This window comes from Eretmochelys imbricata, chromosome 10 (genome assembly GCF_965152235.1).
Source record: "Eretmochelys imbricata isolate rEreImb1 chromosome 10, rEreImb1.hap1, whole genome shotgun sequence".
Classification (NCBI taxonomy): Eukaryota; Metazoa; Chordata; order Testudines; family Cheloniidae; genus Eretmochelys; species Eretmochelys imbricata.
Window position 1 is genome coordinate 65,504,872 of NC_135581.1, and position 15,142 is coordinate 65,520,013.

General features: G+C 39.5%; 1 protein-coding gene across 1 annotated transcript in view; it reads right to left on the reverse strand.

The window, feature by feature from the left end:
* The window catches only part of LOC144271150 (NAD(P) transhydrogenase, mitochondrial-like), a 62,154-nt gene that overhangs the window by 37,241 nt on the left and 9,771 nt on the right, over positions 1–15,142 (reverse strand). Inside the window, exons 4-10 of the mRNA XM_077828293.1 lie at positions 9,344–9,431; positions 7,733–7,821; positions 6,847–7,034; positions 6,389–6,522; positions 3,838–4,029; positions 2,346–2,499; positions 389–550 (exon numbers count right to left, since the gene is read on the reverse strand). Of these exons, the coding sequence (XP_077684419.1) occupies positions 389–550; positions 2,346–2,499; positions 3,838–4,029; positions 6,389–6,522; positions 6,847–7,034; positions 7,733–7,821; positions 9,344–9,431 (1,007 nt within the window). The remainder of the gene's footprint in view (positions 1–388; positions 551–2,345; positions 2,500–3,837; positions 4,030–6,388; positions 6,523–6,846; positions 7,035–7,732; positions 7,822–9,343; positions 9,432–15,142) is intronic.

Consider the following 15,142-nt stretch of genomic DNA (forward strand, 5'->3'; position numbering starts at 1 on the left):
CAGGCTTCCCCATCCTATCATTCCTCATACAGATATTTGTATCTGTTATATAACTTTAATAGCCAATATATTGGCTTTATCTTTAAAAGGGATGCTTCTCATTCAGCCCTTGGGCTGCGTGATTCTAGTGAGTTCTCTGTGGGGAACTTCCCTGGGGATAGAAGTAAAAACTAAAGGCAGCACTGTTTAGAGCACTGAGCAAGGATTTGAGAGGCAGGAACTCCTGACTTCTAATCCCAGTTATAACAGTAACCCACTCTCTGGCCTTGGGTAAATCACTTACCCCCTTTATGTCTCAGTTTCCCCATCTGTATAAGTGTCCCAGCAGAGACTTTGACACTAAATCTCTCATAACAAAACACACAAGAGAAGAAAGGAGTGCACTTACCAGAAATTGCATTTGTTACTGACATGAGGGGTGAATGCAGGGCTGGTGTGACACCCCAGACAGTATGATAGCCAACGATTCCAGCGAGACCAAATGTGGTCACCATTTGAGTAAAAGCAGCATTAGGAGAAATAAGCCCCAATCCTAAAACACCTGTCAAGCCTAAAAAGAAAAGCACGTGCTCAGAAGAATAAAAAAAGCATTTTTCTTTATTAGTCATAAAATAAAAACAGAGCAAGAACCCAACCCTGTTCCAATGAAACTTTGACATCAATGGGAGCAGAAGGCTCCTAGACATGCTTTTATATACCTAACTTTTATTCCTTGTTTCTGCCAGAACTAAACCTTGCCTAGTGTAGAATTCAGTTCACCAATTTATCTGTTCCAGTCTTAGGATCCAGAGCTGGAGATGCCAACAATAAAAATCTCTGAAATGCAAAATACTTAGCTTGCGCAAAGCATAACAGAATAGTTAATAAAAGCAAAATGAAAAATGGCATCGATTCTCCAGTGACGTCTCACAATCTTCAATGCTCTAGTAGGAAAACAGACCACATTGTGGCAGCTGTATATTATTGAAACAGGCAGACCACACAAACATTTCAGTAATATTCCACTGGTAGAAACTCTATTATCTCCTTCAGTACAGTACTTGTCTTCTTCACCATACAAACTCAAATTTCAAAAATTGTTTTTCCTCTAAGAAAAGAATGCACCATTGTGACAGATACATGGCTGAAATTATATATATTTATTTACGAATGGCCAGTTTCTGCCCCATTCTGTAGCACTTTACTACTTACACAGTCCTAGTACAATCAATTGGACCACTCTCTGAGCAGAGTAGTACCGGTGAGCAAGGGTGACAGAATCTGGCTCTTAGTGGGGAGGTGTCAATTTTTGAAGTGCTAACCAGCCTGAGAAGGCTTTTTTGAAGTATTTAAACTTGCATTTGGCAGCATTAATCAAAGAAAACAGATTTCCAGAGTGGGATAATAAAGTGATTATACTCCAAGGACAGTATTCAGTAATGAACTTATCTACAAGCTTATTACCCAGCCATGACAAAACCATTGTGATGAGGCCATGTGGGAGGTTTTTGGGTCCCACACAAGGATGGAATTAGGGAAGATTTGCTAAATGAAAGCAATTTCTTAGATCTTCCTCCACCCCACACTCCCATTAAAATCCATTTTCTCCACTGCCAGAAAATCCCGTTCTTTGGACTAATGGCTACTCCTTTTGTTGCTCATTTATCTGGCACAAGATTTCAGAAGGTGAATAGCCCTCACAAAGGTGTGTTAAAATGTCCTGTCATCACTTACATTAACGATTATTTTTATATTCATTCTACCCTTGTTCTTTTTAAAGAAACTTAATAAAGACAGAATAATGCAATGCTGTTTATGAGTGAAAACATTACTAGCTGAAATCAAAACCTTGTTATCTGGTTTATTTTCCATTTTAACACAGTATTTTTCAAAGTATAATAACCAGAGCACTGGCAATGACATTTGGGAATAGATAGTGCATTAAAAGCCTGATCCCAAACTCTTTGAAGTTAGAGTCATTAATATCAATGGGCTTTGGATCTGGCCCTTACACAATATCATATTGGCTCTTTATTATATATGCAGTTACTAGCAGGGCTAGTTTCTTGGTTATGCTAAGTATGGAATGATTTAACACAGAATATCAGAGAACTAACCTGTACTCTACCACCACTTTCCAGCCTCTCATTCACATGGAAAGTAACTTAAGTTAGCAGATCATTTTACCTTTTCCGCTACTTCTCAGTATTAAGACACTGTGCATAGCTCCAGTTCAGGAGTTGGTTTTTATTTGATTTTCAATAAATACAACTTAGCAAGACTTAGGTGTAAATGTCATGCAGGATGAAGGAAATGCAAACAAAATTGATTGTGCAGCCAAATATTTCTTGGTGAATCATTTTTACCTGCTGTGTAAACTCCAGCTGATGTCATGGTTTTTCTGAATGGTGAGATGGAGGCTTTTCTCTCAGATTCTAGTTCTTGCACAGTTTTTTGTTTAGCAGGGACAGAAGGAGGCATTGTTCTTGGTAAAGGTGCTGGAAATAAATTCTTACCTTCCTGTGACAGAACAAGACAATGACTATGATGGATTCCTGTGGCATCTTGCCCTCCCTTATATTAGGGTCTGATCCTATGACATATACTCAGAGGAGTTGGCTTAGGGAAGGCACTGGGATTACTGAGATGAGTAAAGACTCAGGATTTGGCCTTTATTTTTTATTACACTGATGAAAGAGCACAGATAACTTTATTGTAAAGATCCTGGTTTTAATAAATTAGAATTTTTTAATCTATGTTTTAATTAAATAACCTTAGGGCTGCAAATTAGCACTGATTGATGCGTTCAGTGGTGAAAAGCCACCTTTGGCCTCTCCAGCCCCCTGTGAGTTGCAGCACAGCATCTGGCCTGGTATCTTTTAGGTCTATTACATTTCTCTCTAACAACTCCTCTGCCAAAGATTAATTTCAGCCTGTCAATATTTAATTATTGTGCATAACTTTGCTTTGGTCTAATGATACCTGAAGGCAGATATGGATCCCTGTGAATTCACCCTACCAACAGAAATACTCCTTACTCTACATTCCATCCAAAATAAACATCCCTGCAAAAAATCAGTCTATCCAAAGAAATTTCTCCTGTTTGGAAAAATCTCAGTCAACACAGAGGTGATCTTAATTGTCATTTATTTGCCAGTTCAGGTTCCCTTGCCCCTTCTCCCACAGTGACAGGGGCAGCAGAAAGGATGGTGATTTCTGCTACTAAGACAGGGACTCTGGAGGATGGTGAGGGGCAGTCGTAAGGGGTTGCAGTCTATCCCATTTTCCTTCCCATACACTGAGGCTTGAACACTACTGCTTCAGAAGAATATTGTCTTAAGCAACAGTGCCCTTGTTCCTCCCACACTGATGTGACTGCATCACAGAAACATCCTCCAGTCAATAAAGCCTTCCAATGTTAACACTAACCAACATTATTTCAAGAATCATGCATAGCTCACACTCCCACCCACCCATCTCACTCCTTGGCTAAATACATCCTCTCACGTTCGCAGCACATATTAATCCCAGAGCAAGAAACCCCATCTGATACTTGAATTCATATCTCCCACAATCACTGAGCTAATGGATCAATCCTCAGTCTTAAATTCTTCATTATGAATCCCAAATCAATGGCACAGCTTTCATCTGAGACTTTTATTAACCTATGTTTTGCCCCTAAATATCTTAGTGCTGGCAACATTTAAAATATAAACTACCTGCATTGCACCTTTATGAATATTATAAGAGCTAGCCATTGAGATGATTTCCTGGATTGGCTAACAGGAAGATTTATGTCCTTCATAATACATTTTTATTCCCATTTCTCAGCAATTTAAAAATGAGCTTAAAACTCACCTTCATTACCATGGTTCCTCTAATTACATGATCAATAGTCCCATAATCAAAATTATCTTTTGGCTCAAAATGAAAATATTCTTTGTCAGGAGAAATAGCTTTTAATAATTTCAAGATGTTGTTGGAATACAGGCTACTGGCCTGAGTTGCCATTCTACTTGGCAAATCTGTATAACCAATGTGAACCACACCCTGATGAGAAAGAAAAATAAATTTATGTCAAATCTTTTCACGTATTATCTTGAAAACTTTTCAGGTGTTCCCACAGACCTGATGCATATTTTACAAATGCTAGTAAATCAAATTCGCATATTACTGCAGACACTTCTTTCCAACACTTTGTTTTACAAGTTAAGGGTTTTCTTTTAAAACTAATAGCTTACTCTGATGTCTGAACATTAAAAAAAAAAAAAATCAGCAATTTTGTCAGCAAGCCAGAAACAGAACAAGCTGGGAGGCCAGTTGGGGAACCATATGGTGCTTATTTTGAGAATAAAAAGTCAAGCGCTTTTTAAAGTTTGAGAACACCTTTTGTTTGTCTGATAAAGATTACATTGCAAAATATGTTTCCCAGGTTAACTGGACTCCAATTAGTTCCAAAAGGAAGATATGGTTTTAAATACCTTCATTTCTATTCTTTGCAAACACACAGAAGAGGATAAAGTTTCCTTACCAACATCTCACAGTATTAAAGCTTAAGTATGTGGACTATTGAAAATAAAATAATTCTAACCCTATCCTCTCAAAACAACTGCATATGCTCTATCTTGGATGCTGTGCCATAAATTCTTGGGTTTTTTTCCTTTTATTTTATCCTCATTATAACACATTCCATTATTAGCCATCTGGATTGTGCAGCTGCCAACTTATCCCATATGTAGCCACAGGTGCTGGCTCCAACATACATTCAGGAGTAAGGGAAAGGTTATAATATTCAAGTATGACAACCACAGACAGTATCAGTGCAAGTCGACACTGAAACACCATAGATGGGACTGCTCTTTGCAGCTGACTTTTCAGAACACAGCCACAGCCTACTAGCCCCTGTCTAGAATATTGTGGAGGCTCTGATGATGCTATTAAGGCTCTATGCCCCATTTCAATTGTTCATTTAGTATATTCCATCCTAACAGCTTGCACAGCCATTGGCTCCTACAGGGGGCTTTGTGTGCCTCCCATGCAGTGAAGCCACAGTGACCCCTAGTGGCTTCAAACATCAGTTCCTTGCAAAGATAAAAGTACAAAATTCTGACGTTTGGAAAAAATCAGAAAGGATTACAGAGAGACCTCATCTCTGATGGGAGGTGGGCAGGGAATAGTGGTCTATCATTGCTCTCTGTTTAGAGAACAATTACACATCAGGAATGTTATCTTCTTCAAAAATATTTGTTGTTATAGTTCAGGACTCTAAAGCTCCTGCTGGAGTTAATGGTTTTGGAACTAGTTAGGGTGGAAAATTAAATAAACAGCTGTAACACTGCATGGAACATTCAGAGTGTCCATACAGTCCCCGCTATCTGAAACCCTACAGTAAGCAGTTATGGGGTATCCTGCTCCCAGGGAAAGCTTCCTCTTAATCAACAGAAAGATATTGGCTAAAGCCCTCAGCTCTGCATGTTTGCCTGCTGGATCTTCATTCCCTATTTCAGGTTCTCGTTACCATGAGCAGAAAGCTGCCCCTACTTTACATTTTTATCTTTTCACACAGTTGCCCTTATATCTTTGTAAAGAGGCAGGCTGGTCTCATGGCTGCAGAGAAACTTGAAAACATGAACCCTAAATGTTCCAACACCAGGAGGCAAATAAAAAACTCTCAATATTTAATATTTTTACACAGCATTATTTTTGGAGCCTAACTCCATGATTTTTGTAGTTTTGGGACTGGCCATACTGGGAAGGGGAAGATAGTTATGGAAAAGTGCCTTAGTCTGGTCCTTTGTAACAATTCAGATTAAATATATGTTTTAGCAACAGATAAATAATTACACCTTTATATTATCTTACAGTTCTACATTGTACAGATGAAATCAAACTTCATCTAAGAATGGCAATTTTCTATGTTAAAATTGATGGTTCAATATTGTAAAACAGTGAAATTGACCATTGTTAGTTTTATAAGTGATTAAATAAAATGAACCTCTAAGTCAAATTTCCTTTGCTTTTACTATACTTGGACTTTGGACAGCTCCACCGTTTTGTTAGTAAAGCTCTGGGGATGAATTTAAGGGCATTTATGAATACAGTTATTAAAAACACTGTAACCATGCTTATAAAAATCACAAAGCATAAAATCTTCAAAGATGGAATGGTGTCTGGACAGTATTCCAATTTGTGGTTTCATTACTTGTGAAGTGAAAGACTCTGCTTTATTATCCTGCCACACGATAGTAAGTATTCATGACAGACATACAATGGCTTCAAGGAAACATGGCCAGTTCTTTGTTACTAGAATGGTTATTACTTTTTAGTTTCTTCAGACAATTGTAATATTGTTTCAATTTTATATACACTTCGACCATTTCTAATAAGCATTGACTTTTATTCTACAGACCCTGTGAATATAAAGCTCTCCAGGATGAGTCGTTTCCACATTGCCACCAGCTTCAGATGCAAGATCCACAATTACCGATCCATCCTTCATTGACTCTACCATATTCTTAGTGATTAGGATTGGGGCTTTTTTCCCTATTGCAAATTAAAAAATAAAAGTAAAAATCTACTAACTGTTATCATTGCATACAGTAAGATTCTTCCACAGAAAGTGAAGATGTGCAAGGAAAACATCCAGTATATTGTGGGTGCTACTGGAAATAAATAATAAAATACTAATCATACTATTCAAAAGAAGCTGTTCTAATCCATGAAATAAATATTAACTGGAGCCCAAACCTGAAGCCCTTATTCATCCATAATTGCTATTGATTGTCTAACAGTATTCATATCACTAATCTGGAAACGTTAATAGGAACATATATTTAAGTCTGCAATAATCAAAAAGCTGCACCTTACCTGGTATAAGCGCAGTACTAATAAGAATATCCACTTCTTTACACTGTTTGGCAAATAATGCCATTTCTGCTTCAATAAATTCTTTGGACATTTCTTTTGCATAGCCTCCAACACCTTCTCCAGTTTCAGCAATATTCACTTCGAGAGGTTCTGCTCCAAGGGATTTAAATTGCTCCAGTGCTGGCAGCCTGCATGCAAAGTACAGAGATAACAGATATTGGATTATTGCAGTTTGCTATTTTATCATGGCAGCCATTGCATGATTACATTACCAGTTGCAAGATGACAGCAGTTCGCAAACTCTGTTACATTAATTTACAGCAAAGAAACACAACATAGACTCTAATTTTGCATGAGCGAAGCTCTGCACCAAAGCAGAGCCACACTGAATTCAGGGTTTCTAGTTCTCCTCTCAGGATGCTTGACATAATTACTAAGTGGTATCTTAGCTTCTTCTAAACTTTCTAACTGAACCAAGACGTCAAGAACTTAATAAACTACCAGTGAACTGAAAAAAATCAGTTATATATCATATGCAGCTGTACTATTAGGCTTTTTCCATATCTAAATGATAATATTTTGTATTATCTTGCAAGTGGGATTTTGATCAAAACTAGACCTTGGACTTGAATGAGGCCAACTTGAATATGTGTAAGCCTGGGGCACATGTGCAAGCAGGGAATTTGTGTACCAGTATACCCATACCGCATGTGTTCATTGGCTGCTGTGCATGCTCACATCACGGTCTTACACCAGAGATAAATTTGGGACATTTGTTTCAAAGGGAATTTCACTGATGTAACTGAGAGCAGGATTTTGCCCAGGATGTTTTATACAAACCTAAGTACAGTATTTTAAAATCTAAACTGATATTTTCTTACCCTACCTGGTGTCAAATCCTCTGACGATGGCACCCATTGCTCTGGCAGCTCCTGCAGCAGCAAGCCCAGCCACGCCACCACCAATTATCAACATCTAGAGAGAACACACACATGGAGAGTGAGCTAAGTGTATTCTGTGTCCTACTCCCACTCCATGCTGGGTGTATTATATCACTTATCTTCAAAAGCACGTGAAGTTACAAGAGCTTCTGATGCTACCAAATGTAAGTACTTCAAGGAAGTTTCAAACCTTATCACAACTATGTAAGTACTTAAATAACCACCTGCACAAGGTGTGATATTTACAAAATAAGATCAGGTAGAAAATGATTAGCTATTTAAACACTTAAGTGAAACAAAACATGAATAGGGCTAATCTTCCTACACCAGCAGGACTTCAAACGTTCACTCTGGAACATTGGTGGTGGATAAAATAGGCCTGATTTAATCAGCTATTTAAATGCTTTGCTCTGTTATAGTCTGGCTTTTCCTCGGATGGATGTTATAGACAAAATTCTGACCTCAGAATGTAATGTAAACTTCAACTCCCACTGAAATGGGAATCAGTCCCTTGGTGAATAACATTCTGTTGGAAGATTATTTTCAACAAACAACCGAACAAACACACACACACACACACAAACGAATATCTGTCTCTAGGCATGATGTGATTAAATGCATTTGTGGCACTTAAATGATTTCATCCGATCAAACATTTGCCAAAATGCTTCGAAAAGCCAAGTTAGAACAGATCTGGGGCCAAGTTCTCTTCTAAGGCTATGTCTACACTGCGCACCTTACAGCAACATAGCTGTGTCACTACAACAGTGCCGCTGTAAGGTACGCAGTGTAGTCTCTCTTTGTCAGCAGAAGACAGCTATCCTGCCGACAAAAGAAAACCACCCTCAATGAGGAGCTTCTCCCACCAACAAAGTGCTGTCCACACTGGCGCTTTTCGTCAGTAAAACTTTCGTTGGTCGGGGGGTATTTTTTTCACATCCGACATTTTTTTGACTGACAAAAGTTTTACCAACGAAAGTGCAGTGTAGACAACTCCCTTTCACCTCAGAGGCATTGCATTTGTGTAGAGGAGAGCACAATCTGGCCTGCTATCAGCCAAATTAGGCATAGACCTGTGCTTGGGGCAGTGTGGAGCTGCAGCTCTCCAGAAGGAGCTCTGAGAGCTCCTACCCGCACAGAAATAGTGGACCCAGTGCACCAACCCCACATGGGATTGCTGTGAACAATCCACACGGCAGCCATCCAGCTCTGGAAGTGCCTGGTTCCACCCAACCACCTTTGGGAAGGCTAGTGCCGTAGGAAGTTCTAGTGGAGCGCAGTCTCTGCACTCCGGAGAGCTCAGGTACTGCAATTACACCTGGTCTCTGGGGCGGCGGGGAAGGGGGTACATGGGGGGAAGGCTCCTTATGCCCCACCCACCTGTGTAAGGAACAGGTACAATCTGGCCCTAGTACAAATAAGGTTGCAACAAATGGAACTGTAACGGCTATATCCTAGATTTCCTAGAAAGGTCATATAGTGGAGCTGTACTCCCTGACTATACTGTCAGTCAGGACAGAATTTTACTCCACACATCTCATCTGTACAATCCATACCTTTGCAGGAGGCACCTTTCCAGCCGCTGTTATCTGACCAGTAAAAAATCTACCAAAATGATTAGCTGCCAGGATTACAGCCTTGTACCTAGAAATGCAAACAAAAAAAAATTGCGGCAATGCAGTAAAGCCTCTGCAGACAGAGCATGAGGATAACTATGCCCAGGGCCGACTCTAGGCACCAGCAAACCAAGCACGTGCTTCGGACGGCACTTTTCAAGGGGCGGCATTCCAGCACTTGGATCGCGCCCCCCCCCCCCTTTTTTTTTTTTTTTTTTTTTGCTTCGGGCAGCAAAAAACCTAGAGCCGGCCCTGCCTATGCCAAAGGTATCATTAGGTACTGTACCTTCCTGGGTACCGCACATAGCTGGGCCAAAACCCTTCAGACAAATACACAGACCAAATCAATGAGATAATTAATAGAAACCCCATAAAACAAACAACAGTTATTGAACATCTTAAACCAATACATCTGCTAACTGAAAAAAATACATGCAGATGTCATAACAATTTATACCAGTGGTTTGTAACACGCTTTTAAAGTGAATGCCTAATGGAGGACTATTGCTGGGAAAGGAATGCGTACTAAGGGCGTGGACTCACGGCATAAAGAAAATGCTTATTATGGTTACAATATTTTTACTTTTTTTGAAAAAACAAAGCAAAACAAAACAAAACAAAAAAAACCACCTCTGAGTGAAGTGGTAGTTACTGTGCTTTAATGGGCCTGGGGCTTCCATGCGTACGACCGTGCAGGTGGGATGCCGGCCAGGCTATTGTTACACCTAGAATGCACAGCACAGGGGTTCCCTCGTTAAATGAATTAATCGGCAATCATCTAAACACTGCATGAAATGGAAAATGAGGCAAACAGCGCATTTCCTTTCCAAAGGAAGCGTGTGTATGGCACCCATAGTTATGGGTTTCCTTAACATTCCTTCCTAACGTATCCTTCCTAATTAACTGCTGTTCAGAAAACCTCTCAATGAATTGTTCTTTTTTCAGAGAACAGGAGGTGACCCAGCAAACATTCATTAAAATGCTGTCCCTGGCTTCATATTTTTGTTGCCTAGCAGTACTAACCAGCCTGAAAGTGCCTAGTGTATCTTTGCTACATCAGCCATTACTTTCAGCAAAGATGGCACCAAAGCAACTCCCCAGATCTGGATACCCATTATTAGCTTCAGGAAAGTTGTGATGAAGATCAGGATTCAAATGTGGAGACACATCCCACCACTAGCAGGGCTTGCATGATGCTGAATGCTTCCTAAGAGGTGCCAACTCCCTCAGCTCTCACAGAAGGAGCTCAGTTCTTCTCAGAAAACCTGCAGCATCTTACAGGGTTGGGCCTGTAGTGTGTGACCTCAATCCTAGGAGCCAGATATGCCCAGATTTAAGGAAGTTTGGATCCAGTTTCAGATACAAAAAGTTTGTGGCTCAGACCCACTTTAATCTTTAGATGACAAAACTGGGAGAATGCACCTCAGAAACCTACAAATAGCAGTCTATGATGGAATTTTTGCTTTAACTTTGAAACTGTTTCTCTTAATGGCTATTGGGAGACAAAAGAAAGAGCAGGTGGCAGTTTTAGAAGTGATGCAGCTTTCCAGTAACTCAAAAACGGCTTTTTGTAAACTAAAGATTTTCGGACCACTTTGGACTAGTTACTACTCTTTGGTATTTGGGGGTGAATATGAAAAAGGCCAAACTACACAAAGGGTCATATGACAGGTTTCAGAGTAGCAGCTGTGTTAGTCTGTATCCGCAAAAAGAAAAGGAGGACTTGTGGCACCTTAGAGACTAACAAATTTATTTGAGCATAAGCTTTCGTGAGCTACAGCTCACTTCATCGGATGCATGCAGTGGAAAATACAGTGGGGAGATTTTATATACACAGAGAACATAAAACAATGGGTGATACCATACACACTGTAACGAGAGTGATCAGGTAAGGTGAGCTATTACCAGCAGGAGAGAAAAAAAAACCTTTGTAGTGATAACACTTCAATGTCTCTGGTCACTCGATTACAGACCTAAAAGTTGCAATTCCTCAACAAAAAAAAACTTCAGAAACGGACTCCAACAAGAGACTGCTGAATTGGAATTAATTTGCAAACTGGACACCTTTACATTAGGCTTGAATAAAGACTGGGAGTGGATGTATCATTACACAAAGTAAAACTATTTCCCCATGTTTATTTCCCCCACTCCGCTGTTCCTCAGACAGTCTTGTCAACTGCTGGAAATGGCCCACCTTGATTATCACTACAAAAGGTTTTGGGTTTTTTTTCTCTCCAGCTGGTAATAGCTCACCTTACCTGATCACTCTCGTTACAGTATGTATGGTAACACCCATTGTTTCATGTTCTCTGTGTATATAAAATCTCCCCACTGTATTTTCCACTGCATGCATCCAATGAAGTGAGCTGTAGCTCACGAAAGCTTATGCTCAAATAAATTTGTTAGTCTCTAAGGTGTCACAAGTCCTCCTTTTCTTTTTAAAGGTTCATATGGTTTCACGAAGGCTCTTGGAGTGGCTGATCATGTGACAGATTCAACAGCAACAGCAAAACCTAAAGAAAACCTCCGTGATTAGGCACAAATAAGTTATATTCGAAAACTAAGCATGGAACTGGAGGAAACACCTAATTAGCCTAAAAGATTACTGAATACATGTGACCACCTCAAAGTCAGCAATCCAAATGTGCATTAAGTGTAACCCTCTTGACTCCAATGATGTGTAAGATGGCACAGAAGATGGCCCATTGTCCGTACCATGTGATACTGCAAAGGAGTTATTCTGGAGGAGAGCATCTCGAGAACTCAGTAACAGAATGGATGAAATCTTGGCCCCATTGACTTGAATAGAGTCAGGCTTTCACCCAGTAAATAGACATGAAAGATCGAGGAGACTGAGACATGCTAATGCCCAAGGTAAGCAAGGGCAGGAAAATTGATGATATGAGATATGCCCACTGGATTCTAATAGATGGTCCCTGCTAAATGCTGCATGAATGTATGATGCCCATGAGCCAAATTCTGCTTTGACTTACACCTATTGAGAACTGTGTTTGGTCCCATTAAACTGTTCAATGTTTAAACTCAAGCTGTTCTAAAAGAACCATCACGTACAACCCAGCCTTTTCTAGAAATTTCCCAAAGAATAACTTTTTCTGTGCATACTTTCTGTATTAGAGCAAAAATTGATCCTCCAGTGTGGAATGCTCTCTGTTTCCTTTTTGTGGTTGTGTGCTTTTTGTGAGTCTAAATATATTTTGGGCTTAGGGTAAATAAAGGGGTGGATGAATGTTAAATACAAATATTTTAAGAGCAGCCTGTATAAAAATGAAGACATGTTTTGAGCCCTGTGTTAGTCTATTGGAGGGAAATCAGAGGATTTGACACTAGGTTAATTAAACAGTTTTACAGGCTAAAAGACAGAGATAGAGTGTGTGTAACAGGAAAATACTATTAATCTTTGTACCCTGATTGCTTAAATTTACAGGAGCTGTCAGCAAGACCTTTTAAAAAATATCCTCATGATGTTGTTTATGGCTCTGCAAAGACAAACAATATTGACTGTGCTGACATTATCATTGCTTGTAATTTTTTTCTCCTTAGCAGCAATGGAGCTGAATACATGAGACGTGATTCATATAAACGCACTTCCCTCTGACGGCATAAGGAGAAAAATAGTGCACGTGGGATGAACCAGTGCTGGAAATGAATAATTACGAAGTATTTCCTGTTACAATAAAAGACAGAAAGTCCAGGGAGTAAGTAAAAGTGTCCAACTCATACCATGCTGGACATGACAAAAAACCTCATGTGGCTGCATGACTCGGGTCTGAATTGTGTTTGATTAACTTGACAGCTTGTTCTGTTTTCATTCAAAAACTGACACTTTTATCAGTTTGTCTCAGTGTTCACAAACATAAAATCAGTTCTAGGTGCAGTTCTGGTGCAAGGCAGGATGATTCAAGAGGGCCAGGAACCTATGCCATTTTAAAGGGATTAGTATGCATTTCCCCACATAGGGGTTGGCAAATCATGTTCCATTGAAGCCACTGTTCCTGGCAAATGCATCAGCTAGGCATCCTCAACTAGTTCTCTGGAGTGTATATTTTCCTATTCCACTTCCGGGGCACAGAGGGTTGGGGTGGAGGTAAACCAACCTTTTTTGTAACCAACACCATAGGTGGAAAAAGAAAAGGAGTACTTGTGGCAGGAGTACTAGTGAGCTGTAGCTCACGAAAGCTTATGCTCAAATAAATTGGTTAGTCGCTAAGGTGCCACAAGTACTCCTTTTCTTTTTGCGAATACAGACTAACACGGCTGTTACTCTGAAACCTGTCATAGGTGGAAAGTAATCAGATCTGGGGTCTGGTAAGGAGAAATGGGCTCTCTCTTTTTTTAATCATTGCTTTTAGTCTGACCCAGACTAGCAAAGATTATCAGCACCCGATTGCTAGTCTGTGGTCTACATGAAGGAACCTGAATGATGATCTCCATCCATTTACAAATAAACAAGTGTCACAGAGAACAACATTGCTGGCACTGACAGGAAAAGAGGAAAGGAATGGAATGGCACAAAGATGTCACTCTCCTCTTGTCCCTAGAAGAATAATTATGTCAGTTTGGCACATCATTAGCACTAAATGTTCTTTAAAATTCTTTAGGATTTAAAAAGAAAAATTCTACCCCAGGTCAGGTACAGGTTTGGCACAATTTCCCATTGAAGTTTAGCTCACTGTTGACTCATCAACAAGGTATTTGAACAGCTGAGTCCTTGGAAGTGTTTTGAAGGAATATTCACCCAAGGGAAGAGAAAAAAAGAGTTATTTTGTTTTGTCTCTTTTTGGTATGGGATGACCCATTCAGACATATTGGTAGCTAAGTGTGAGTTTAAGTGGGCCCAAATGTCTGACATAGCGATGACGACTCTTTAGAGTTTGCTCTACTCCCAACAGAAGAGCATTTTCAAAGCTCCTAGAGACACAAAGAGAGAAGAACAAATGCATAATATTTCCCTACTCACAGTTGCAGAAAACACTAAAATGAAAGGACTATATTCTCTCAGTACTTTTACAGGGGACTGCAATGATGTCATGGCTAATAGGCAGTGAGAAAGCTTTATCAAATATCTTCTGAATTAAATTTCAGTGGTGAGGAAGCCAGCTAATGGTGAGGAAAATTCCTCATTCAGTGAAGCACTTAAATGTGTTTGATATCTTTACCAATTCTGTTTGAGATGAATTGGTTCAGATTTTAAACCATTTCAATATGTAGCTTATGTATGTAAATAATTGGTCCAATGTTTAAACTAGTTTGTTGTGCTTTTTCTTTTTTTTTTTAACGAGTTCCTTACCTGAATCTAAATGGCTTTGAAATCAGTTCCAAATCTGAATTGATTCCAAATGTGTCTATTGCTGAATGGCAATTGGTCTTGATGGCTTGGCTAGTAGCACAGCATGATGCCATGTAGGAGGGAAGGGTCCAAAACCAGCAGTGAGATGCTTGTGACTCAGGTTCTCAGAGGTTAAAAGCCTTGTGAAGGTGATATGTTCATGTGGAATGCCCAGCTCATGCAGTCTCTAGTGTCAGTCCTCAGACTAGTACAGCAACTTCAAAGATAATTTGAAGTGGGAGATAAAAAACTAAGGAAAGTGGAGTTTGCATGTTCCTATCAATACACTTTCCTTGCAAAGGAGCTTGTGGTTCAGATTTATTTGTGTGAAAGAGAATCATGGAAAAATAATAAAAACTAGTATGTTAAACCTATGCCAAATATAAGAGCAC